Source organism: Lacerta agilis, chromosome 4 (assembly GCF_009819535.1).
Source record: "Lacerta agilis isolate rLacAgi1 chromosome 4, rLacAgi1.pri, whole genome shotgun sequence".
NCBI classification, from domain to species: Eukaryota; Metazoa; Chordata; class Lepidosauria; order Squamata; family Lacertidae; genus Lacerta; species Lacerta agilis.
This window is the reverse complement of record NC_046315.1, coordinates 51415829-51443792: the sequence shown is the minus strand read 5'-3', so window position 1 is coordinate 51443792 and position 27964 is coordinate 51415829. Positions and strand designations below refer to the sequence as shown.

Here is a 27964-nt window from a genome sequence, read left to right as displayed (position 1 = left end):
TTAAAATGTTGAGTTGGAAGACTAGTTTACAAAAAGGGACACACATTTTTAAAATAGCTTTTCCAGCAACAGTAACGTTCTCTGCCTTCTTCGATTTGTTTGTTAAGGACCAGCAGTAGAAAATGAAACCTCTATGGTGGTGTTGAGAACACAAGAATCTTTGAATTGGAGAAACAGGTGAATGTTGTTTGTGTGTGTATGTGTACACACACACACACACACACACACATGGATGTTCACACCAGGTAGGGAAGAAGCTATGGCTGGCCAGCAATAATGGGTTGAAAGCAAGCTTAAGTGTGCAAATGTGGGAGGTTTCTGTATAGAGCTATAGGAAAACAAGCTAAGCACAATGTTAAAGATGCCCATCGAAAAACAACAATATTTTTGGCTTAGGTATATTTTGGGTACATATGAAACTGTAGTCTTTTCAGTTCAATGACCAAAAGTAAATTTAATTTAAACCTACACCATCAAAATAGACATAAAAGTAATAGCAATACCTATCAAAAGAGCGATTGTGGGAAGTGACTCTGTTGCCTTGGATTTCTCTGGTCAAATGCCACATGACAGAGAACCGGAACAATGCCTCCAGCCTTGTCCCCTTAGAAGGAAAGAAACCCAAAGCAAAATCAGAACAAAAAGAATGTTTATGAGTTAGTTTGATATATTCAACTACATAGATTTAAAATTGCAGCCTTCATATATTAGTGATAATTACGGAAAGACAAGAATACTTTGATGAATGTGCACTTGCCCCTCAAGACAAGAAAAAATGTTTGAGATCTCTTTGAAAATGGCAGTAGTCAAAGTGAAATGAATCATTATATTCTTCTAAAAGTTGAGCTCTATTTCCTTTTAGTTTGAGAAATATGAACCCTAGATGGAAAGCTTTCAGTGAACATGTGGTTACTTATGCTTCCAAAGGTGAAGAAAATCAGTGTATTGTTAGCAAGTGGGCTGGTTAATTAAATCTGCTCTTCATTATCCAGTTAATTACATCTACTCCTCAAAACCCAGAAGAAGGGATAAAATATAAACTGTGGCTTCAGGAAAGGCTTCTCAGTCCTTGCTATAATGAGCTACCCAAAGTGCTTGCCAACCCAGGGTTACAGGTAGCCTATGCAAGTGTAAGTAGGAAGATTTCGACCAATATTTACTCAAGAGGGATAGGAGACTAGTCCAAGAGTGGAGCTGAGACAGCATCTGGCTACTGGACAGAAGAGCCACATCTAACAGGGCAGCAGCCAAAGAACTGTCTGAAACTACATGAAGCCAATGGCTGATTCAGTTTAGGACTGCCTACTCTGGTTGGAAGCAGCTCTTCAGGAGTTTCCAGTTGGTTTGTCAATGCTCCATTACTCAAGACACGTTTTGTTTTGCAGACAGGACATGCCATGGATTGAACCTGTGACCTTTAGCATGCAAGGCATATGTTAACCACACACACAACTGATCTTCCTTAATCTTCACACACCTTTTTATTTATTTTTAAACAGTATCAATCTGGGGTCTAATGGAGCCCTTTAAAAGTCTTAGCAGAAAGGAATGTTAATCACAGATTTCAAAACAACTGCAGTTTAACATAAAATATATTTCACTGATATTCCAAAAACATAGGGTGGTATCTAACCAGTGCACCCTATCAAGCAAGGATTTTTCTTTGGGCAAAGGAACTTTCTCCCTCTTATATACATGCTCCCCCAAAATCTGTTCTAGGAGTGATTGTGATGTGCCACCCCCGCCCCACAAAACTAGGGCGCTGTGTTAGGCTATACAACCTTCAATAAACCTTACTTTATCATAATCCAGCAATGCATGGCAGATAATGTCTTCACAGATATTAGCAGATGGAGCTAGGCAATGAAGACGGTAGAACAGCTCTACACAAGTGTTGTGATGCTCTCTCGTCTCTTTGTTTAGCTGATTCCAAAGCACTTGAGCAACTCTCTGTAGTGAAATTAAAAAAAGAAAACACCAGAATTTCAGGTAGGTTTAAAGAAATCTGTATTACTGAAAATAGTTCACAGTTTTCTATACCGCACACCATCATACAGCACCATGTTTATTAATGCAATCAAAAGATAATGTGAACATGGAAAACAGTAAACCTTGAGTCAAACTATGCCATTTTATAGACAGGGCAAAAACGGATTTAACGGTAACTAGGTGTTAACACTCTTTAAAACAGGGATGTCCAACAGGTCGATCACGATCGACTGGTTGATCCCCAGGAGGTTTCGGTAAATCGCAGTCGATCGATGGCTCCCTTTCATTTGCCCAGCCCCCTCACTCACTGTGAGGATGACTTTTCATTAGCGTTCTGTTGGTGAGCCTTTTATTTAATTATTCCTTTGCCTTGATGCCCCCTAAATAAACAGATATTTTCTTCCCAAATAAAGCTCAGTAACTTTTACCAGAACCCCCCCCAAAAGGGGAGTTCCTCCCCAGAAAAAGCTCAACAATTTTGACCTGAACCCCCCCAAAACGGGTAGATCACTGCCAGTTTTTAATTGTGTGAGTAGATCGCAGTCTCTTGAAGTGGGACGTCCCTGCTTTAAAACATACACAGCACCACCCACATCCCTATATAGCAGAATAATCTAAGTGATGAATACCACTGGAAAGCACATTTGTTTTGAAGGGCAGTTAAGATATAATAATTTCCTTAAAATGTTGCAATTTCTTTCTTTCCAAAGTTCACTTTGTTGTAGTAGAAAGCAAGTCAGTGCACCCTCATCACACATAAACTCCCTGTCCCAATGTAGTAGGTAAGGAAGAATTACAGAATTTAGGTGCCCCAACTTGTACGAGCAGAATCATTTTCTGCTAAAGCGAAGCCCCCACGGGATATGCGTATACATTAATATAATTCTTGTTTTGTATTTTACCAGTCTATGCGACTGTGAAGCAAAGTTTAATACAGAATCGTTACTAAGGATTATTTGTAAGTGCTTTTCAAAGTTAACACGGCAAGGAAATGGGCAATGATTTGTACTTCAGCAGGACGTGTCTATTTACTTTCTTGGCCAGTTGCAATGGTTTGGCCATCAGCACTGGGGAATGGAATGCTAAGCTACCTTCATCCTGGATAGTTTGGTTTTTGTACCTCTAGTGAATATTATCCCATGCTATTTCTGCAAATTGATGTCTTTCCCCTTCCCTTCCTCACCCCATAACACTATTATGGCTGCTCTTCCAGGGTCACAGTTGCCGTTTTGTTTAAGAGGTGCAAGTGCTAGATAGAAACAAGTACCGTATATCGCGGCGTATAAGGCGACTCGGCGTATAAGACGACCCCCCAACTTTTAATGTGAAAAAACAGAGTTTGGGGTATACTCACCCAGCCCGGGATCCATGGCTGCTGAGGCGGCGGCAGCGGCGGGGAGAGCGTCCCCCGCGCCACACAGGAGATTTCCGCGCTTGCCGCCCAAGCGCACAGCGGCCCCCATGGCTGCTGAGGCGGCGGCAGCGACGCCTGGGGCAGCGGGGAGAAGCTCCCCGTCGCCGCAAAGGAGGCCTCCGCGCTTCCTGCTGAAGCGCAGGACGGCCTCCCCGGCTGCTGAGGCGTCGGCAGCGACGCCTGGGGCAGCGGGGAGAAGCTCCCCGTCGCCCCAAAGGAGGCCTCCGCGCTTCCTGCTGAAGCGCAGGACGGCCTCCCCGGCTGCTGAGGCGTCGGTAGCGACGCCTGGGGCAGCGGGGAGAAGCTCCCCGTCACCCCAAAGGAGGCCTCCGCGCTTCCTGCTGAAGCGCAGGACGGCCTCCCCGGCTGCTGAGGCGTCGGTAGCGACGCCTGGGGCAGCGGGGAGAAGCTCCCCGTCGCCCCAAAGGAGGCCTCCGCGCTTCCTGCTGAAGCGCAGGACGGCCTCCACGGCTGCTGAGGCGTCGGTAGCGACGCCTGGGGCAGCGGGGAGAAGCTCCCCGTCGCCCCAAAGGAGGCCTCCGCGCTTCCTGCTGAAGCGCAGGACGGCCTCCCCGGCTGCTGAGGCGTCGGTAGCGACGCCTGGGGCAGCGGGGAGAAGCTCCCCGTCGCCCCAAAGGAGGCCTCCGCGCTTCCTGCTGAAGCGCAGGACGGCCTCCACGGCTGCTGAGGCGTCGGTAGCGACGCCTGGGGCAGCGGGGAGAAGCTCCCCGTCGCCCCAAAGGAGGCCTCCGCGCTTCCTGCTGAAGCGCAGGACGGCCTCCACGGCTGCTGAGGCGTCGGCAGCGACGCCTGGGGCAGCGGGGAGAAGCTCCCCGTCGCCCCAAAGGAGGCCTCCGCGCTTCCTGCTGAAGCGCAGGACGGCCTCCGCGGCTGCTGAGGCGTCGGTAGCGACGCCTGGGGCAGCGGGGAGAAGCTCCCCGTCGCCCCAAAGGAGGCCTCCGCGCTTCCTGCTGAAGCGCAGGACGGCCTCCACGGCTGCTGAGGCGTCGGCAGCGACGCCTGGGGCAGCGGGGAGAAGCTCCCCGTCGCCCCAAAGGAGGCCTCCGCGCTTCCTGCTGAAGCGCAGGACGGCCTCCGCGGCTGCTGAGGCGTCGGTAGCGACGCCTGGGGCAGCGGGGAGAAGCTCCCCGTCGCCCCAAAGGAGGCCTCCGCGCTTCCTGCTGAAGCGCAGGACGGCCTCCACGGCTGCTGAGGCGTCGGTAGCGACGCCTGGGGCAGCGGGGAGAAGCTCCCCGTCGCCCCAAAGGAGGCCTCCGCGCTTCCTGCTGAAGCGCAGGACGGCCTCCACGGCTGCTGAGGCGTCGGCAGCGACGCCTGGGGCAGCGGGGAGAAGCTCCCCGTCGCCGCACAGGAAGCCTCCGCGCTTGCCGCCCACGCCCAGCCCGGGCTCCATGGCGGCTGAAGCGCCGGGGAGAGGCTCCATGCAGCCAGTGGCGGGGCGGAACTCCGGGTCATGATGTTGCCGGCGTACAAGACGACCCCCGACTTCAGAGAAGATTTTTCGGGCTTAAAAAGTCGTCTTATACGCCGCGATATACGGTAAACAACATTAAACCACTTGCACAAGGCTCACATTGCAAGCATTCCATAAAAACAACAAAGCCCAGTGCATGATGAAAAGTTTATAATGCAGCTTTGCATGCATTTTAGTACATTACCTGGTAGAAATCAGTTTTTTCCGAAATAAGTTTGAGAACCCCATGTGCGATAGGAGGAACTGTGACCATCTGCAGTCTTCCAAAGAAGGGGTTCTGCCCAGGAACTTTATACCGCTTTACTCGGTCTTCAATAACGAGTGCCAATGATTGGGATTGGTTAATTACTTCTAGCAGTACAGAGATGGCAACATTCTGAATGTGGCAGTCATTGACGCAGCAACATATTGTCATCAGGGATTTGAGCCACAGGGGAAAACTGGATTCACAACCACCTGAGGAGAGCAGACAAATAGTTTTAGCTCCAGTTTTAGTACAATTGTTGTTCGAAACAGTTTGTCGCCTTGACAAACATTTATGATTTAACATATGCAAGTGCCACAAAATGTTACAATGCATCCTCACCTCATAAGATGAGTGCATAGGTACATAGGAATCTGCATTTAGATCAGTGTTGTCTACACTGTCTGGAAGCAGCTCTCTAGGGGACATTCCCAGAACAACCCAGAAATGCCGAGGATTGAACATGGGGCCGTCTGTTTGCAAAACAGATGCTCTGCCCTTCTCTAATAGAAGTGATCCTGCTCAGGATTCTAGCCAGTCCAGCCATTCCTTTTCCCCACGACCACCACTTTCTTTTCTGACCAACAGTCAACATTCTTTAGTTACTCAACATGTTTAGTCCTCTTTGGGCTGCTTTGGGGTTGCTTTTTATTCCATTAAAGTTTTTTTTTAATGTATTTTTTGTACTGGTACTTTCTCCAAACATACTGATACCTCTGTCTTCTTTCTTAAGAGCCCTGGCAGTGTTCACAATCGAAAGAACATTACCAGGTAAGCACATTACATTGCTAGACACATTACTAAACAAGATGATGGAAGTATCAACCCATTTTTCATCTGAAAGTCATTGGCCAATTGTGCATGGGAAATGCAAATTAGACAGGGCTCTCATCCAGACCTCAACATGCCAAGTAGAAGAAAGCAACCAAGGTATGAATGCACATTTACCTAACAACAAGTCCAAATATGCTCAGTGGGACTTACTCCTAGGTAAATATGCACTGGAATACAGTCAAAGAGCACAAGCTCTTTCAGAAAACAACACTTTAACGATATACTGGCAAATCTGAGATTGTTCCTATTTGATCCTTTAACCTTCAATCCACCCAACACATACCTGGCTATCCTTTCTTCACCCAGGGCTTTATTTGCTCTTTGCCAGCACTCTGAAAGCTACATTCCTCCAGCCTTAACTGGTCCTTGCCCTACACTTACAAATTTAGAGCACTCTCATGTTACCATTTTTGCACAATTCTAATGGAAGATTCTTGAATACACAACACTACCTTATTATGTACTCTTCTGCAAAGGGAGATACCTGCAAATTATAATGTTCCTCTTACCAGGCACTTGAAAGAGAGACAAATGGAGCTCCTCAGTTTCCTCCTCAGAAAGATAAACAGGGAATGTAGTACAATCCAATAACAGGTAGCATACAGCTGCAAAGGCCTCTCTACAGTCTTCTCTTATGTCTCCCAAGTCAAGCATAACTTGGTCAATGTCCCATTCTTCTTCCTTTTTCCCCCTTTCACCACCAAGCTCTTCTGAAGGAGATGGAGGACCCAGATCTTTCTGTTTAAAAGAGGACCCTCGGACAGTGAATAGGTCTGTTAGCATCTGCTTAAACTGAGGCACAGTTATTTGCTTGGAGTCCCATGAGCTCCTTTTCTTGGAAATATTTCCAGCAGCTTGATAATGGTTTCCTTTTTTCTCCCCTTGTCTTGCATGCACATTACTGGGATCTTGCAGATGAACGACAAATATGTATTTACTGGCAAATTTTGCCACCAGTTCCTGGATGCACTGCAAGGTCTTCTGCATGCTTCCACCCTTTTTCCAGACATCATCTTTCTCAGGAGTTACCCTAGGTATTCTCAAGTGCTGAGAAAACTCTGGGGATGAAGTGCTAAGGCCTATGCCACTGTCTTCAGACTTGAGCGGAGGAAAAAGACAGTCATCTTCATTCTGGAGCACTTTGGATTCTGAAGTCAGTTCCTGGTTTTCTTCCCTCATGGGGCTCTGAAATAGCACAAGGATGCAGACCCAAATGTGAATGTTGAGGTTTACTTTATACAAAAACCATACACGAATAACATTAAAATATCCTTGCATGTTTTAACTGCATGTTTCAAATGCCTGGTAAAAACTTTTTTTCTATTCAATCAGGCTTGTGCAAGCAAACAAGAATACATATTTCCACAACAGCTATCCAATTTCTGATGTAAACTTTTTATATGATTTTTATTGTATGGCTTTATGTACAGTTGCTGTGAACCACTTTGCTATTTTCTTTATAGGCATATAAATATTTTTTATAAGTAAATAAACAGATGTGGGGTAGAACACTGCCTTACATGAAACAAAGACACAAATCTGGTAGAGAACAGTGGGGATTTAAATTTGTCTGGAACTATCCTTGTGCTATTCAAATACAAAGGCATATTCTGCTTTAAGTATTACACAAATTCAGATGTTGCGGAGAAAGAGAGCCGAGTTTCAGCATACTGATGCCATTTTGCCCTCATGAATGTTCCCAGCAGCTTCATATCAATATTAAATACCTTTTGAGATAAAATAGTGCCCTGAAGTATCCCTTAGTGTAACCACCAGGGGGCAAAAAAGCACTCTCTTAATACAACTTTCTGGACTTGGTCCTGTAAAAAGGACCAGAATCACTGTAACACAGTGTCCCCAATCCCCATCCCATGGAGCTGGTCCAGGAGCATATCACTGTCAGTGGTACTGAAAGCTGCAAAGAGGAGCAAGGTTGCTCCCTGTAAAAGTCAAACTCTCCACTACCTTCCCTGAGAAGCGGATATTTGTAACTGGTTGACAGTTATTCCAATATTAATATTATTATAACAAAATACTGTACTGAAGCACCTACACCTCTCATAATGTATGAGACTGAATATTCGGCCTTTTAGCCCAAGTGCAGAAAGCCACCATAAGCAGCAGACTCTTGACATGACAAGTCAAACTGAATAGTTGTGTTATTTGCAAGAAACATAGTACTGATACCCAGTTTAATACTTAGGTTGGTGAGGGGGGGGGGCAAAGCTTCCCATTACTGCACAAAAGCTAGAGTACAACATAATGAATGGCCACATTAACAATCTGATTAATCCATTCACAAAATGTATTATAGACATAAACTCATCTCTTAATACCTACAGTGTCTGAGCTTCCTGTATCAGTACCTAGGTAGGCAGGGGGCATCTGCACTTTGCTAAGTACTTTGAAGCATGTCCTTAAGGCATGAGTGAGCTCTGGTAAACTTAGTGTTTCCATGTTTTCCAGGAGAGATTGCACTACACAGCAGAGCATCTGGGGCAGATAGAGAGACTGCACTTCGGAATAAAGTTCCTATAAAAACAAGACACTTCAAATAAGCAAATCTCTTAAATGACGTACATTTAATTTAGAAATCAGTTCTTCTTGCTTATTAAGTTTTACGTATATACATGCAATCAATTACATCTTTATCTTATTTATTATGTTAAAATTTTAAAATAAAGATTGATTCTTGTACACTTTGATGTAATTTTTTTAACAACTGCTTTTACTCACGTTGCTAACTTTCTGGGCATTGTTGAAGAATGGCAGGTTATATTAAATAATTTAAGTAAATAATAAATGAAATAATTTATAGACCCTAGAGAAGTCACTTTACTTTAACCCAAAGAACAACTAAAGAACACAGCACATACATACATACATACGGTAGTTATCCAATATTAAACGAGGTTGTAAAAACAAATTTGCAGATTATTTCAACTGAAGTAATTCCACCCCCCACTCCCATGATCAATCTTTTGTTTTCTTCTAGGGCACAAAAGCTGCCCATAAATGTACAAAAGTTGAACAAAACCTATCATTCCACAGCTCTTTAATAATTGTGTGAAATTTAGTCATGAAAGTCGAGCAAATCATAAAGATAAGACAAAAGCCCTAGTATGCAAAAAACACTTTTCAAATGACAAATGTGTCCATGCACCAGAAGGTATTTGGCAATTGAAAATGTATTTTCTGAATAATTAGTTTGTTTGCAGGGATACACATGGAAATTGACTTACTAATGGTATTACATCTAGAAGAAATATCAGTAGAGTGCAGAGTTCTGAAACGGTTGCAACATTCCTCGTCATAAGTTGTGTCTGCGTAGATTTATTTCTGCAATTGAAAGGGAAAGTGTGGTTTTGAGAAACTTTTTAGAAATTGAACTGTATTGATGGTTTTATCTTGCTTGCAACTTTTGGTAGAAATGCAGCTAAGAAATGTTTTGATATTTATGGTTGAAATATAATAAAGCTCAAGCATTGAGGAAGATGGTAAAGAAAGCAGTAGATGAAGGCTTTCCTATTATATATCTGCTAAATAATGTGAAAATGAACACAGCAGCAGCATATTATTCCTAAATTTTATATATTATATCAATGGCCACGATCTTGTATGCCAAGACATGAAAAAACATACATGTTTAAGGATCAAGGATGAGTTAACTTGACTCCTTTTAATAAGATAAAAAGTTAACAAACAAAACAAGATTTTAAAAACCTGCATATTATGCAAACTACTGTTTCAATTAGTTATGCTTTTATTGTTAAATAAAGAAATTTCGTAGGAAGCAATTCATAAACAATATGAAATAAACAAATAGAACTAAGATTCAAACAGTATGCTCAACTGAGTTGTCCAACAGGTTCATAAGGATATATCCATGTATATATTTTTAAATAACCAACTCATTTAATTCAAATTTGTTCTCCTACCATTCTCTCAGCCATTTACTTATTTACTTAAATATATGGCATACTGAAAGATTTCTATAATGCTTTTCACAAAATGTATTAAAGTGGTGTACAACAATAAAACTTCATAGGAAATACATACAACACACAGTAGGTCAAGAATAAGTAGCGAAGTTCAGACTCTTAGATTAACTCTAACAGCATTAGAGAGAGAGAGAGAGAGAGAGAGCGCTACCTGAAGCAGTCTTCAAAACATCTGGTCATATAATCCCAGAGAAAATCCGTGCTTAAGGATGTGATCAGCAGATTAGCTGTTTTAACTATCTCAGATGCATTCTTGTTTTCTTTGATTGCACTAAAAACAGCAAGAGTCAAACAAATGTAGTAAATATTCAGCAGTAAGCATTCTGAAGTATTAAGCACAGAAGTAAAAGAACAAATATATTATAATAATAATAATTTATTATTTATACCCCGCCCATTTGGCTGGGTTTCTCCAGCCACTCTGGGCAGCTTCCAAAAGAATGTTGAAATACAATAATCTATTAAACATTAAAAGCTTCCCTAAACAGGGCTGCTTTCAGAAGTCTCCTAAAAGTCTGGTAGTTGGTTTTCTCTTTGACATCTGGTGGGAGGGTGTTCCACAGGGCGGGTGCCACTACCGAGAAGGCCCTCTGCCTGGTTCCCTGTAACTTGGCTTCTCGCAGTGAGGGAAATCTAGCAGGGTAATGGGAACTATGTCTCATTGGCTGTTGTTGATTTCTGCTGCATATGCTTCTGACAGCATCCTGGCCACAAGATGGGTTGTGTACTGTAGTTCCCATGATACCAAAAGCCCTACTGGACTACCAGCATCAATGGACCTACATTTCCAATTGACTTTTGCAGCTGATAATCCAACAAGGGGCCCTGCAGCCATTTCCCCCTTTGTCACCATCAAGAGACTTGAGAGGCCTCAGCTCAGAATAAGGCCAAGCTTGATGCAGACTCAAACAAAACAAAACCTGTAATTACAACTTGCTTGCAGTCTGCCCATTCTACACTGAGTGCAGGGGTGCTCACTCACCACTACTTATAAAAAAAGGATCAACATATTAAGTGTGTCTAACTATTCTAGTTCAATGCTCAATTTCAATGAAATTTACTTTCACGGAAATGCTAATTTGGGCACTCCAATGCAATGACACAATAGTCATGGTCAACAGGAAACCAGCAGGGGGGTGGGGAGATAAATCAAATCCCAGTGGTGTTTTTCAGACACCTGATTAATGTCAGAGCAAAAAAAGAAAAAGAAAGACCAAAGCATACCTTGTAAGGACATTTCCCGTTTGACTGTAACTAAGTTTAAGATCAGAACCCAGTGTATCCTTGCAATAAGAATAGAATGCTCTGATGACTTCAAGAAACAAATCCGCAACAACTGGTGGTCCTTCAACAAAAGAAAAATACAATGACGTCTGATCATAATGAGTGGCAATATTTTATTTCAGAATAGAAGAGGAGGAAACAGAAACCCAACCTCTTAGTGGCTCAATGTATTATGTAGATAATTGTCAAGCCCTGTTCCATTTTCACTGGAATGATTAAGAACCAACAATGTGATCAGAATGGTTTCCTAGAACCTTAATATTCTTAGCGAGAAGCCAAGTACAGTGGTACCTCGAGTTAAGTACGCTTCAGGTTAAGAACTCCGCTTAAGAACAGAAATTGTGCTGTGGTGGCGCAGCGGCAGCAGGAGGTCCCATTAGCTAAAGTGGTGCTTCAGGTTAAGTATGCTTCAGGTTAAGAATGGACCTCCGGAACGAATTAAGTACTTAACCTGAGGTACCACTGTACTGTACTGGTCTCAGGTCATCAGATGAAGTAGGCTTTAGCCTACAATGCATTTCAGCCTTTAAAGCAACAGATCATTGTTTTTGTTGCAACAAACTAATACAACTATTTTTCAGGAGCTTTTCTTCAACTTTATATTCTTCATTTGAAGTTGTACTTCAGCAAGACCCACTGTAAGTACTTAGAAATATATGTATTCCCCCCCCCCATGACTGCAACTATTCATATTATACACCATTTATTTTGAGCTACTATTGTGGCCTTTCCCCTTATCACAGATTCGTTATCTGAACAAAAATGTTTTAAGCAGGCACTGAAAAGAGAACATCCAAGGTTGATGTCAATAAGCTGGGAGTTTCAAAGAATAGATGCTTCCAAGTAAGTCATGTTCATTTATTTCAACGGGTCTACTCTGAGCAGAGCAACAGATACAACCCATTCCTTTGAAAGCAGAAGGGCTAGTGTTTCATTATATCTGCACTAGGTTTCCTCAAAATATACTCTGAGAGATCTTGCTTGCTATAGCCTATGCACCAATTTCAAGCAATATTTCAAAAGGATAGAAATAATGCCAGGGGTTCTCTTATATTTAAATATTGCACAGATGTATGAAATAATGGTAGTATTTTTCTATTATATGTCAGGCTTTTAAAAGTGAAGTAACAGTAGCATGCTCATACCAATGGAACATACTTCCTTATTTCATTAGAGAGAAGGAAAAAGCAGGATTGCAGAACATCTTACAGTTAAGCCATAAGAGACCCTGAAAATGCAACATTAGTTTGGCAGTTACTTGTAAACATTTAGGAATAGAAATGTTATTTCCGCAATAGAAATCCACAAGAGCTACTCAAGCAGCCAAGGTTGACAGCCAATCAGAACATAATCTAGAGACAAGATTGTTTTAAAAACCAATATGAAGCTATGGCCATAAAGCTGATATGGAGAAAACAAAGGTCTGTTCCTAGTGTGCTTCCTGCATATCCTGGAGGCATACTGAAGCACACGACTAATGATCTGGGCACAAGCCTTATTGGGACTCATCATGATAAGAGAAGACATCCTGCTACCTATCGGCAAAGAAGGTGTAAAGTTTGTCTATTGGCCTGTTCACATGTAATGTTAACCCACAGTTTATTAATTGGTATGGTTTGTTTATAACCAACAAACAACAATCTGAAGTCAGGGTTTGTTGTTGGCTATGGTTTGTTTTAGCTGTGACGTAGTGTCTTTTAACTTTCTTCTTTAACCATGATTTGTCATCCCACGTCAGATGCTTGCTAAAGGCACAAACCTAAAACAAATGGAAAACAAATATACCGTAGCCAAGTATATTTTTGTATTAGTTCTCTGGGGAGACTTCCTTCTTACCTATTTCAGGTTTGTCAAGTAGGCTTATGAGAATGCGGAATGGTCTCAAATATGCATGATGCTGTTCCTCCAAGTCAGATTCCGCAAAATTTTGATGCAGTATTTCAATCAACGCCTGTTAAAACAATCAAATGTTGAATTTGGAAGCAAAAATAGTATTAACATTTTCACTTACTCTAATCTTACTGCTTGAAAGATCTCAAAACACAGCCAAACCCCAATTGAAAAGAAGGGTGGAAAACTGACACCAGATTCCAAAGCCATTCTCAGAATTCCTCTTTTACAACCTAACATTGTGGTTCTCCTGTAACTGCAGAGAAGACATAGTGGCTTGTGCTGCAGCGGCTAAAATAGTATGTGGTTTGGCATGGACGGGGGAAAGAGCATAGCTAGTAGCTCCTACACACAACAGACAATTTCCCCACATTGCCTTTAGAACTAGGGATCAGCATCAACAAAAGTACAGTGTCCCGTACCGCTCTGTACTGCCTTGGTCAGACCACATATGAAATACTGTGTTCAGTTTTGGGCATTACAATTTAAGAAGGATATTAACAAGCTGTAACGTGTGCAGGGGGCAAGCAAGATTACAGAGCTGTCAACTTTTCCCTTTTTTGCAATGGGAAACGGTGCTGGAATAAGGGAATTTCCTGCAAAAAAAGGGAAAGTTGACAGCTATGAGATTATCAAGGATCTGGAAACCAAACCTGATGAGGAATGGCTGAGGGAGTTGGGTATGTTTAGCCTGGCTAAGAGAAGACTGGGAGAAGATATGATAGCCATCTCCAAATATCTAAAGGGCTGTTATATGGAAGAAGGAGAAAGCTTGTTTTCTCCTGCTCCAGAGGCAAGGACCCAAATCAATGGGTTCAAGTTACAAGAAAGGAGATTCCAACTAAACATCAGACAGAACTTTTTGTTCAACAGTGGAGCAGACTCCAACAAGAGCGGGTGGGCTCTTCTTTCATCAGAGGTGTTTAAGCAGAGGTTGGATGGCCATCTGTCATGGATGCTCTAGCTCAGCCTTTCTCAACCTTGGGTCCCCAGATGTTTTTGGCCTACAACTCCCATCATCCCTGACCACTGGTCCTTCTACCTAGGGATGATGGGAGTTGTAGGCCAAAAACATCTGGAGACCCAAGGTTGAGAAAGGCTGCCTAGCTGAAATTCCTGCATTGGACTAGATGACCCCCGGGGACCTTTCCAACTCTACAATTCTATGACTCTATGAATTGAAGGGATATGTTGGTTTTTCTGCAGTTCTAGTATTTTGACCTGCTTCCTCCTCGCACTCAGAGCTACAAAACAGAAGCATAACGATGTAGAGACAGTTGAATGATGTCTGCAATGAAATGCAGTTGCTGACATCAAGGCTGTGCCACTTCTTCCTGCAGTACCAACACACAGAGACTGGGATCGTATGCTACCACCAAAATTCCCATATGTGATCCTATGAGCTGCTGAGCTTGCATACGGGTGATTAGGCAACAAGGAACGTATCTTTCAGGGAATGTATTATAATATAGGTTACATTCTTTAAGGACTATTACGCACCTCAACTAAAAGATCTTTGGAATATTTCCCAAAAAAGTAGAAGGCATGGTCCTCTAAGGACATAGAAACAGACGGATCTGGTAGAAAAGTACCTCCCTTGATATCAGAACCTGAGAACATCATAAATAAAGAAAATATGAAAGTGGATTAAATATTATAATGAATGCAATATAATATACTTTTAAATCAATGGCACAAACAACTATGACAAAGGTTGAACTGCTTTTCCCTTCTGACATTAATAGCACTTGAGCCATCAGTGTGGAATCAGGGGCTTAATTTGACAGCGGGACCCATCTAAAATACAGTATGGCAGTACCTTAAACTTTTTTTGGTCTTTTGTAGAGTCACATATGGTACATGTCACATTTGATACTGTAGATGGTGGAAGCCCATAATATGACCTACTACTATAGATACAGGAAGCTAGCATGCATGTATTGTGAGTTATATTGAGACCAAAGTGCATCCACCAGGAGCTGTGTATCCAGCACTGTGGGCCCAATTCTCTGGAGCTCTCTTCCAGCTCAGTTCAGACAGGCATGCTGGTTCTTGAATGTCTGGTGCTTTATTTTAGCAGTACCCTTTTTGATTTCTTTTAACCTGATTTTATCTCCATTGTATCTTTTTGTGACCTTATTGTGTACCTTTACTAGACTACGGTGTAAACAGACCATAAATGGTTGAATAAATAAAATGTAATAAACAGGATGTCAGATTTCTGCTCGTGCTATTAAAATCTGACATGCAGTTGGTTACACTTTTTCCTCACACAAGCAATATATACTATGGATGTAAAATAGTGACCTGGGGATAGGAATCTGACTTATACACAGCCAGACCACTCACTCTATCCAGTTCAGTATCATCTCCATTGCCTGGCCACAGATTGCTAGCGTTTCAGACAAAAGCGTTTGTTTCTGAAGATGCCAAGGATTAAACCTGGGACTTTTTGCATACAAAGCATGTCCTCTGTTACTGAACCATGGCATTTACCTGGTAAGTGAAATATAGACATTTAATCCCACCAGTCTTACAAAGTGAATAATCAACTGTCCAGCTTAGTATTGATTTCTGTTTCACAAAATACAGGTAGTTCATAATACAGAGGACACGAAGGCTTCTATTAATTTAAACTTTCTACTTGGTACTCCTGATGAACTCCCAAAGGAATTACTGAGAAAGCAAGCTGTCAATTAAGTCACTGAGTAAGCAATGTATGACAATAAAGACAAAGGCAGTGGTAGCCAATGTGGTACCCTCCAGATGTTGTTGTGCTACAGTTCCCATCAGCCTCAACCAGCTTGGCCACAGGTGATGGGTGGGGGAATGTTTGCTACCCCTGGTCTAAGTGATACTTCTGTGGTACTCCCCTTCCATTGGGGAAACACTTGTGCACACAAAATCTTATGCAAGGTAACACAAAGGACACTTTTCTACATACAGTATAATCATAACCCCGTCTACTCAGAAGTATGTCCTATTGCATTCAGTGTGGCCTATTTCCAGGGAAGTGGGGTTAGGAATGCAGCTGTAGCTGTGTAAGGCAATTCCAGCAAAGATGCATATAATACAGTGTTTGGGGATGTCTGTATACTCCCTGAACATCCTAGGACAAAAATATTGTAAAAAACGGTATTCTACTGTAGATGGCCCATTAATACAGATGAAACCTGGAGTTTTTAAACATTCTATTTCACTAAAGTGCACTAAAGTTATTTGAACACCAATAGCAAAAATACACACAAAGATAATGTGGCCATAATTTGTACAGTACCTAGCAGCCATGCATATAACCTTCTGTTAAGTGACATATCTCTTCTTAAGAGAGTTTGGGCAGATGCTGAGAGAAGGTGGACTATATCAGACCTAGATAGTCTAACAGCACTTTCACTGGGATCCTAAACAAAGAACAGACAAGTCAGATATAGGTGAGTTTCCTCAAACAAAAACCAGGAAATGCAGAAACAAACAAAGCCAGCACACTGTGGCAATAAAAAAATTAGCAACATAAAACTCCTCTCACTTTAATGCTGCCATCTGTTCATGTCTATCAGGACCAAGACAGCCTAACCATAGTAGTTCTGATACTGGCAACTTCAAGTCTTGATTTATTGCAATGCTATCTGCGTTAAATGTTCCTTGAGGCTGGCCAAGAAACTGCAATTTCTAAAGCAGCATGTTGTTTTGGTAGTAGATATGGCAGTGAACTCCTTAGAGAACCAGAATTTTGTACAGAGCTGGCCCTCCTTTAAACATCTTCAGAATACTTACACAAAGACCAATGGTTTGTTTGATTTTGGGATGGGTGGCAGAGAACTAAAAAATAAACCCAACCGTAAACCAAGGCACCAATTGCATGTACAGAAAATGTACGAGGCCTAGGCAGTTTCCCCTTGCACTTGCCTGTCAGTGTAGCAAGCCTTAGGAGTTGGAGCACAAAAAAGTTAAGTCTTTTCCTTACCAAAGAGGAATAAAATGGGAAGAAGAAGAGAACCACTTCCAAAGTGTTCCTTTGCACAAGAACATTTGAATCCAGCATTGACACACAAAAAGCTTTGACCTGTAAGAAAAGAACAGAATTGCATTTGAGGAATACACCCCTCTGCTGCCAAGGAATATACCTAGTAGTAGAAGGCATGATGGAGGCACAAGCCCCATGTGGAAGGAGGTGGGGGGCTCTGTGTGGGCTGAGAGAATGAAGTACAGCTCATCTTCCCCTCTCCCCAATCTTCCCTTGGGGCAAAGGGAATGGGAAGTTGTTGGAAGTGTTGGGGTGTAGTAAGGCTGATGGGGTCTGCATGGGGATAAAGTAGGTAAGAGGGAGTAACCCCCATGCTTCCTAGACGGTCTTTCTCACCTAACCTGTAGTGATTTTCTTCAGATGCCAGACTCTTAGGACTGCTGACCTCACTTCCTACTTCCCACTTCCTTGATCCCACTTTTTGCTTCTCTCTTCTGCAGAGATGACAGAGCAAGCATGGCTCTCCACATCTCCTTCTTAGTTAGACAGAACTAGGACCAGCTTTCGTTCAAACATGCATTTCGTCTAACTAATGTAGCTTTCTTATTTTTCCTATGCTCAAGACTCTGTGGTTGTCTTCAGCGAAAAGTGTGTTCCTCCAAACAGGGACTCAGTGCAGTGTTCAGTTCAAGGTTCTGCAGGTGCATATAGACTCCGTGTCAAAAGCCTCCTTTCCAAAGCAGTCAATTTGGGGGAGATTTCACATGGTCCCTATTATTCTTAGATTTGTTGCTGCTGATCAACACTTAGCCAGAGAAAAGGATCTGAGAAAGGACACCCAAGGATGGCTGTGTATCACCTTCATGAGTGTATGATTAATTTGCAGTTTGCCCATGCTTCTTGAATTGTTTGTTTAGAAACGCATACAAAGAAAACACATTACCAGTTGTGTAACCTACCATGAGCTTAGCATCAGTTCCCAGCATATACTTCTGCTGTTTTCCAGATAATTCTCTGTTGATATGACTAACAACAAAAAGGGAGGCAGGCAACCTTATGGAAGGACTAACCAGGACACTCCCCCATAATGCTGAATAAAACACTTCTTTTCCAATTACTAGAGACAACTTCACAAGTAAAGCATCTGTCCTGTGAAAACAAAAAGAAGTGGAAATGAAAAATGGAAGTTTCTATACCACTTCAATCAAATGACCATTCTTTTTAAAAAAACTTAATCTAGAAAAGATCAGGCTCACTCCAGTTTGGGACTGTCACTGCATTCACATTTTCACATAATTTGTCCCTCTGTCACGAGTTATACCCAGTCTAGGCCTGCTCTTTCTATAGTAAATTAGTATTGCCACTCATGTATGTCACAGTTACTCAAAATTGGGACTGGTGTTAAGGAAGAATATGGAGAAATGATTCTAGGGTTGTGACTCAAAGGATCATGGGACCATGCCTTCAACCAAACAACTTAGATAAAAAAGTTCACCTTTTGGCTGCCAATTATTTAATGCTGTCAGAATTTCAATATAATAAGGGGCTACTTATGGCCATCTGGTTTAGATCTCTCCTCCCCGCCAAGTCACATCACTAATGGGCAAGACTTAATGTACAAGTCACCCAATGATGGCTCATACTCTGAATAAATTTAGTGGACAGAATTTCTTGATCGGAAAGAAGTAATCACCTCAGGAAGTGCTGGTAAGAACAGGATGTAAGCTTCCCATCTTTGTTTCTTCTCCTTCAACTCCAGATTTTTGTGAAGACCTGGCTTTTGGGGGGGAGGGGGGTACCAACATGTGGTGGTGGCAAAACATCTTGGAAGGTTAAGTATACTAATTGTATCCCATTAACCCGCCTCTTGTGGATTTTGGTGAAGATCTGGTGTCTGAGAAGGCTTTAATATTTGAAAATCATTTCTGACAGTTCAGTTGTCTACATAACTGGATTAACATATACTATGAATTTGAAGAACCAGAGAAAGGAAGCCCACATCCTGAGAGCTTAACCAAAAGCAAACCACCCACACAAATTATGTGCATATTTCAATAATATATATAGTAGAGACAGATTTGATGGCTGACAAGACTCTCAACTACACTGCATCAGTTCTGCATCACTGATGTTCCAAATCTCATACCAGTCATAATCTTGTTAGAGGCCTTAAGTCTCTATGTTTCATCCCCCACTCCTATCTACAATAGGCAATAGTGACATACTTTACACTGTTATAAGACTGTAAGAAAAAAAACACAAATGCTTAGTGTAAGTTTAGAGGAGCTTTAGCCAAAGCTCAAGCAAATGTTTCCATAAAATTCTGAAAACAGACAAGGCTTTCTCTAAATTCCATTGACAGAGCTTGTAAACATTAAGCAGAAGGGAGGTTTTCCTGCTGCTTCCAGATGCCTTTTGGCACAGTGACATTTCCATTTGTACCCAAAAGAACCTGCTTGTTTGCACTTATGATTCTGCAGCCACAGGCACTTCCTGCTCAAATTGTGCTGTGGCCCTTGCCAAATACAAACAGAACGTCTTAACTCTAAATCCTTACAGCTCTGCCCTTCCCGTTTCTTTCAGTAGCTTGTCTTCTCTGACCCCACCAAGAGCCTTTCCACATACCCCATACTGCACAGATGAGCAACTCTTGGAAGTGGAGGATTTCTATTAAATAAATATTTTTTTAAAGAAGTTTAAAAAATGCAATGACATTTATTGTAAGAGCAAGTGATACCAACCTGTCATAGATTTCTGACCCTTCCTCCAAACCGGGCAGGAGCCCAATTAAGAAGGCTTGAAGACTTGGCAGGAGGCACTTCTGCAGTGGGATAAAGTATTTCTCGTACAGGCCAAGAAGAACAGGCCTCACCGACATTGCTGCATTTGCCAGCAATGGAAACAAGCCTGAGCTGGTGAGACAGAAAGAGACAGAGAGATTTAAAAAGGGGGAGTGGGTGTCAGCCATTGGTTGCATTCACACATACAGTCGTACCTTGTGTTGCGTTTGCTGCGGGTTACAAATGGCACAGGTTATGAACGCGGCAAACCCGGAAATGTTTACTTCCGGGTTTCGCCACGCGCGCACAGAAGCATTCCGCGCATGCGTGATATCACCACTTAGGCTGCGAACTTTTTGGGGTGCAAATGGCACCCCGGAACAGATCATGTCCGCAACTCGAGGTACCACTGTAATGTTAAATTATGGCTTAATATTACAAGGATGAGTTGAACGGGGTCTTGGGCTTGTGCACTTTCTTCTCCCCTGAGGCAGCTATGAGGAAGTTTAGAAACATTTGTTCCCATTTGAAATTAACCACAGCTTTTCGTGACGACTGAAACCTGGAAAACTGGCTAATCTTAGTTATTTGTTCAAACAGACTAACCTCAAACCACACTTTATGAAGCTGACTCGTTTCAACAACAATAGTGAAGATTAACTACAGGTCAGGGGTTGTACATGGCATTAAACTGCAGTTCACCTGAAACAGAAGCTCCCAATCTGCTTTTTGCAGTCACACTTGATGGGAGGGGAAGCATGAGCTTGAGGCCCTTCTGCAACTCATCCTTGTAGCGCTAAACCAGAGTTTAAAATGATCTGCAAGCACAGCCACTAGTATTAAATTCCAGTCTTACTTTTTAAGTACTGTAGAATGTTTACCTGTATAGAAACAAGTCCTTTGCAAGCCATTTGGTCCCAATGATTTTAAATATTATTTCATAGGTCTCTAGTGCCTTTAGGTGCACTCCACTGGGCAACGCTGGATGTAAACACTGAGATAACCTCTTGCTAATAATCAGACGCCTCGGTAAAAGGGAGTACTTCAAATTACTTTGAAGAGCCTGTAAAATAATGGTGGGAATTAAATGTTATAACTTATATCAACATTAGTCAGCAAATGAACTTAGCTAAAGCTTTACTGTAATCTTCTACTTAACAGAACTAGCCTTCAGAGAGCTGAGGCTGCTGAAGAGGCCAAAGATCATCTCAGCTGTGAGTCCTAGAGAACATGCTCCCTGCCTTGCTGGCCTTTTCCCACATGGCCTGAGAGGGTGGGGCCCGGACTGACTCCAGCTACAAAAGCTGAAGCTGCTGAAAAGACTATTAGGCTGGGGTACTGTTTGTGTGTGTGAGGGGGCTATTGCTGTCACTGATAATTGTTTTGTACCTTTATTTCCGTGAGCGCCGCAACCCCAGAGACGTCCGTGACTGGACCTAATGGTCAGGGGTCCCTTTACCTTTGCCTTTTACCTTTATTTCAGATCTTATGTGGAAATTGTTTCAATTTGGTTGTGTATTTTTGGTGTTTTATTTATGGCTTTTCTTATGTTGTAATTATGTATTTTTTCATGCTGTAAGCCACCTTGAGCATGCTTTTTAAGTATGGAAAGACAGCACAGAAATCAGATTATGTATGCATGTTGTTACTAGTAGACTTATGGAGACGTGGGTAGCACTGTGGTCTAAACCACTGAGCCTCTTGGGCTTGCTGATCAGAAGGTCGGCGGTTTGAATCCGTGCAATGGGGTGAGCTCCTGTTGCTCTGTCCCAGCTTCTGCCAACCTAGCAATTTGAAAGCATGCCAGTACAAAGTAAATAAATAGGTACCACTGTGGCGGGAAGGTAAACCATGATTCCATGTGCTCTGGCGTCCGCCACTGTGTTCCGTTGTGCCAGAAGCAGTTTAGTCATGCTGGCCACATGACCCAGAAAGCTGTCTGTGGGCAAACACCGGCTCCCTGGGCCTGAAAGCGAAATGAGCTCCAGCCTTTGACTGGACTTAACTGTCCAGGGGTGCTTTACCCTTTTAGCTTTTAATTGTTGCTCTTTACTTGGTACAGACAGTTAACTGCTGATTTGATACTTGGCATGATGAGGGAATACTTTCCACATAGTATGCCTCCCTGTCTTAGTCACATTTTTCCTTTGCACAGTGCTTCCTGCAAATCTCTCCCTCAGTATCAATTCCACACATATTCTATCTGTGCTTTATAGTTGGGAGTGCAGTTAGCTTTATTGCTTTCTATCTCCTCGTTTGTTCTTAAGAATGGCAAGATGCGAATCACCCCAGAGCCTAACTTATTCCTTGGAATGGCATGAGGATTGTCCTCTTTTGTTCTGGCCATCAAGAGCTAATTTGCTTTTTAAAATATATATTATATTATGTATGTTTCCTCCCCTTGCTTGAAGCGCCCAGGTGTGCACCCACTTAGTGTGAGTAAAACGTGATCTCAGGCTACTTAACTAAACATCATGATGGCCACATATAAACAGGCACGGGTGTCATCTTAATTTATGAAAAACAGCCTAGGATATTGTAGCACATTACAAAATAAAAACCCTAACAAATGGCATTGCAGCATAACTTTCATAGCCCACTTTATCAGATGCATGGCTAAACTAATTGGGAAGGTTACATATTTGAGTACAGAAATGGCAGTGGCTGGGATGTAGGGATCTGAAATGTCAGACAAGGCAAGAGAGAGTTCTTAAGTATTTCAGCCCTTTGCAGATTATCGTTTATTTCATAGAATTGTAGAGTTAGGAGGGATCGTGAGGGTCATCTAGTCCACCCTGCTGCAATGCAAGAATCTCAACATGTGGTCCCCATACACTTTGACTAAGTATACAGTTTGCACTACCGCCCCCTTAAACTGTTGTTCACCACTCTGAATCTAGGGATTGGTTTCAGAAGGACAGAACTGTGTTAAACAAAGGCATGTTAAGTGGCATAGTATAGTAATAGTTGTCTCTTCATGGAAGTCCTAGAACAGGCAGAATATATAAAAGCTAGAATATATCACTGGGTTGGGAGCAAGTAGACAGAGTGTAAACATCTGGACTATTTGTTAAGGGTGTGTGAATTGCCATGTTGCATTTGCAAAAGTAAACTGATCAAAGATCCAAATAACTGCAGCTAATTTAGGTAGGTAGCCGTGATGGTCTGACGCAGTCGAAATAAATATTTTTTTTTTTTTTTTTGTCCAGTAGCACCTTAGAGACCAACTAAGATTGTTCTGGGTATAAGCTTTCATGTGCATTCAGCTAATTTGTGATGCATAATGCAAAAGAATTTCACATTGGTAAAATATTTAAAAATTCATTCAACAAGGTCCCCCCCCCCTTGTTTTATATTACAAATTTAAACCCACCTTGAAAATTTTGCTAATCGTTTTCATTTGTACAAACAAATGGGTGTGGGTGTGCAAGGGCTGTATTGCTATGTCTCTCAAACATTCAGCTGAACAGCTCATGGGGGCACTAAAACTTCTTATCAGAAGGACCCAGTTACCCTATTTGTCACATGATAAGGAAGTAGTATGAAGCAAGGGTCCACACATCATGCTAAGCCAGGCCTTGCCTCAGTGCAAAATGTGCGGGTTCCCAGGAAGGAGCTCACAGCCACTTTGTTCCTCACTCTGTCCTTTTTGGTGCAGGGATGAGCTAAGATAAGGTTTTCTTAATGTGTCATCAGAACCTGGCTGATAGTTAAGCTCTTGCCTGAAAAGCAATGAGCTGTATTATTATTATTAATAACAACAGTAATAGTAATAAGAATAACCCACCCTTCTGTCTAGTTCCCAGGGCAGGTCACAACAATTTAAACTGCAACATAAAAAATCGTTTAAAGCAAACGACCTAGTAGTTTTAAGGTAGCAAAATAAATTTTGAAATACTGTAAATCAAACACTGTTCAACATTACTATGACAAGTTAGCCTGGTCAACATCTGCTACAACATCAAGACCTGTCAACTGGAAAATCCCCACTATCCTGTTGAGAACTTAGTTTATACCATTAAAACTAATTAAGACCAATTACAATAACTGCCCGTAACACCAACGGAACATTTAAGACCCAGAAGCTCAGCATGTGATTTACTACCTGCAGCAGAAAAAGACAAGAAAAACCCCCTACACATGCAAGTTTGAAGCAGATGGGGGAAAGAATATTAATGCACATTTAAGCAAAGGAGTTACAAGCTAGTACTGCTTTGCTTGGCACATATAAATTAAGTGTGTATCTCAAACTAAGATTAATTTGCAAGTAATCATTCTGCCTTGACCACTGCATTTATGTGCCACAAATACCCATGTTCTAAGCAAATGGATCACATTCCAGCGAACATTTCAAAGAAAAAACTTCTTATTTTCCAAGGTTTTCCTGTTGTGTTATGCCAGTGCCTAGCAGCTACAGAGTAGTTTCAACTGAAGAAGCAAAGAACAAACTAGCTGAGTATGGTCCCCAATGTTAATTTCTTTTTCTCTCTCCAAAGATGGGGATGTTAAGCAGTTCCTTTCCCCTGCTGTTCCTCTACTTACCGTAACTTGTAACCTCCCAGAGCTGTTCTTCATTAAACATACTCACACAAAACCAAGAGACTGTTACATGCATCTGTTGTATAACATATGCTGTGGCCATGAATAAGAGTTGCTCTGCATGCTTCTACTCCATTGCCAATAAGAAGAAAATGCTACCATTCCCACACCAACGTGAATAGTCAGTACATAAAAGCCCATATTAAAAATAGATAAGAAGGTCGTGGTATAATTGTTACAGAAAATTTCAAGAAACAACAGTGAAGAAAAGAAAGCAATAGGAGCTGGCGTATGCACATTCACAGTGGCAATGGAGAAAGTGAGATATGGCAAAGATTTTTTTTAAATATTTTATATATGCTGTTATAAAACTTGCAGCTGGCAAGCATATAGGAGGGAATATGTCTAAGATGATGCCTGCTATAAATACGTGTAATTCATCTACAAAAGGATTCAATCCCGATTCAAAAATTACCAACAGTCAATCAATACAATTTGTATAAAAACTCACTGACTGATCAACAAATATATTTTAGGACTATCAGCCCGCTATTAGGATTAGCTACTACAAATGTTTTTGCACATGCCTGTTAACTCAGACCAAGCTCAAAGTCTACAGGATTACAGAGTAAACTGGGATTGGTCTGTGCGGTGCCACACCACTGACCTCTCAAGAGCTGCAGCTTATCAGGATTGTGAGGAGATGGGGCAGATTGCTTGTGAAGTCAGGGCTACAAGGGTGCACCAGGAGTGCCAATCTGGCGCTCCCACCAATGTGCCTGTGCAGTCTCTACATTCCTGCCACCCTGACCTACCCTGCACCATTTAGGTAAGTGGCAGCAATGCTTTTGTCAGAAGGATGGTAATATGGCACCACCTCATTACCCCAGATACTGCCTTGGCCCACTTGGGGCACTTGATGTCACTGGGGCAGGCACCTCTAGCCACACCCAAAGGGACTGGGGAAGATAAACAATCCAGCACACTTTCTGGATCCAGTTTCCCACCCCTGATATAGGTCATTGCAAAACAACGAAAAGATTAGTAAGTATGCATCTGTGGAACAAACAGGTATTGAGGAATGTGCAAGCAAAGCATAGCCTAAACCAGGGTTTCCTAAGCTGTGGTCCATGGACCCCCAGTGTTCCATGAGCTAAATTTCAGGTGAATTAGGGCTAGGCAATACCAGCTTTTCAACATCGCAGTGTTTCACCAGCCAATATACCGTGATGTTGAAAAATCAAGCTGCATTGGCCTCTGCCTGTGAGACACTGGGTGAAACTGCCCCAGCTCTCACCTCCAGAGGTGAGGTGGTTTCACCCAGGCTTGTGAGCTGGGACAATGCAGCTTGTTTGCGCTGCTCAGCTGCGGGGAGGGAACGTCCTCAGTCGAGCAGTTTAAAGATGCAGAAGGAGGAACAAGCTGTATTGGCATCTTGCCGATACAGCTTGTTTTTCCCTCTGTAGCATGAGGGCAGAGCGGGATGGCGGTTTCACTCAGTGATATACTGATATATTGCCCAGACCTAGTCTGAATTTGTGGTTGAATATGAAAGACAGCACATCCATCATACTGAAGATTCATACTGATTTTTAATTGCATTGTATTTTTATTGCTTCTTACATTGTACAACTTACCATTTGAATTCTATGAAGCTGCAATTGCTGCAACAGGCAGAAAACTCATTAAGTGGTCTGCCAAGACCAGGCACAGGGAAACTCGGCACTCCAGATGTTTTGGGACTACAACTCCCATGATCCCTAGCTAAAAGGACCAGTGGTCAGGGATGATGGGAATTGTAGTCCCAAAACTACAACTGTAGGGCCGAGTTTGCCTATGCCTGGCCAAGACCTTCAGCAATTCTCAAGTGGTTCAGAGGGGGTGGGGGGTGGGAACCGAACTGTCAGGCTGCATGGGAGACCTAATTCCCTTGGGACTAACTCAAGCTGAAAATGAAATGAAGTTTGGGACAGGGCAGGGAACAGTGAAACTAGAGGAATTACTATGGAGACAGAAAAAAGGAAGCACAGATATTTCCCTGTTTCAGGGGAAAATGGAACGTGTGGAAGTCTTTTCTTAAGGCCTCACAGTGACCTAGGAGTTAATCGCAACAACTGATTTACCAGAGCTAACGGGAACTTTTCATTTTGAATTATGGGTCATGGTTTTACTCTACAGAAACAAGTGTCATGCAGGCAAAGGCAATGATGGGAAACTGAAAGTAAGCAAGGTTTTAAAAGGTTCCCTTCAGTCTCTAAAGGAAGGCAACACATTTCCCTTGAGACCCCTTAGTTGGGGAAAGGAAGAGATGGGTTGAAAGGGGAGCAGGAGGCTGTACATTCCCCTTAGGTACACAGCTGGATCAAAATCAAGTCAAAGATAGAAGAAGGGTAGGAAACAATGGGGGGAAAGGAGGTAGGAAGGGGAGCACACCGAATTAGGGTTGGAGAATTTGTCTCAGGAGATATCGCATGAAGACTGAAGAACACCAGGGTCCCTGGAGAGAGAACTCTTAAAAGATTTTGCCTTCCCTGGGATGAAGCTTATCCCAGCACGAAGGAAGATGAAGTGATCTACAGTATTTGGTAAGCTGGTTGGACGCAAGCCTCTCAGCTACTGGCACCGAGTGAAAAAGTGGAAGCAGGTTCCATGTGCATAACTAGACAGAGGATCAAGGTCAACAGAGCCATCATCTTGCATCGTAATGACAGCAGGTGATTGGCACGGAAAATGCATCTTCAGAATGGGTTGCCATAACCACCAACTGGGAGTTACACAGACTTCCTTTGAGCTTTGACAGGTGTTATTCAGCTGGAAGGACCTGGGAGAGTGCCTTCAAAAGGGCTTGCTCTGGAGAGAGAGAAATGCTCTGTTTTAAACAGGGCATTTCCCCCTCTGCACAGGAAATGGCTTGGATTGAAAGCACTGTGAATCGTTTTCCCCAACTCTCTTGGATGCACTAGGGAGCTGCAGACAGGGAACTCCCCAGGGTGGCTGATCCCAACTGACTGGTGTTGATAGGAAGCTTCTCTTACAAAGAAAGAATCAGGAGCTCTCTTTAAGATCCTGACAGTTCCTTTCTAGCTGCATACCTGTATGTACCTAGGTAGGAGTGGTTTCTGACAAATTCTTTCATGGGTCAAATCTGGACCAGCACCAGGCCTAATTAGGCTTGCAGGGTAGAGATTCCCCACCTCTGGCATAAGCACATATTCTGTTTATGAAGATAGCTTATATATGCTACTGTTTAACTACTATAAGCCCTTGCTTTGCACAGTTGCATCCAGAATGATGCTTTTTTGGAGTCAAAGTGCTAAGGCAGGGATGAAGAACCTTTTTAATCCCGAGTGCCACATTCCTTTTTGGATAACCTTCTGCAAGGTGGCACATGCCTGTGGTAGGCAGTGCCAGAGGCTAAAGGAGGCAGAGCAATGAACATGAATTTTACTTTTGTACAGTAAACTACCGGCAGTTTCTACACATACTCACACACCCTTCTTGTATCTTACATCCAGGCAAACAAGAAGCAT

At 42.5% G+C, this 27964-nt stretch overlaps 1 protein-coding gene across 1 annotated transcript in view; it reads right to left on the bottom strand.

Moving 5' to 3' along the window:
• Nucleotides 1–27964, bottom strand: part of DOP1B (DOP1 leucine zipper like protein B) — a 57048-nt gene that overhangs the window by 28157 nt on the left and 927 nt on the right. Inside the window, exons 2-16 of the mRNA XM_033146995.1 lie at nt 20777–20958; nt 19857–20027; nt 18075–18264; nt 17116–17214; nt 16429–16552; nt 14652–14761; nt 13098–13212; nt 11202–11322; nt 10129–10248; nt 9219–9315; nt 8317–8508; nt 6486–7161; nt 5083–5354; nt 1798–1950; nt 504–604 (exon numbers count right to left, since the gene is read on the bottom strand). Of these exons, the coding sequence (XP_033002886.1) occupies nt 504–604; nt 1798–1950; nt 5083–5354; nt 6486–7161; nt 8317–8508; nt 9219–9315; nt 10129–10248; nt 11202–11322; nt 13098–13212; nt 14652–14761; nt 16429–16552; nt 17116–17214; nt 18075–18264; nt 19857–20027; nt 20777–20958 (2723 nt within the window). The remainder of the gene's footprint in view (nt 1–503; nt 605–1797; nt 1951–5082; nt 5355–6485; nt 7162–8316; nt 8509–9218; nt 9316–10128; nt 10249–11201; nt 11323–13097; nt 13213–14651; nt 14762–16428; nt 16553–17115; nt 17215–18074; nt 18265–19856; nt 20028–20776; nt 20959–27964) is intronic.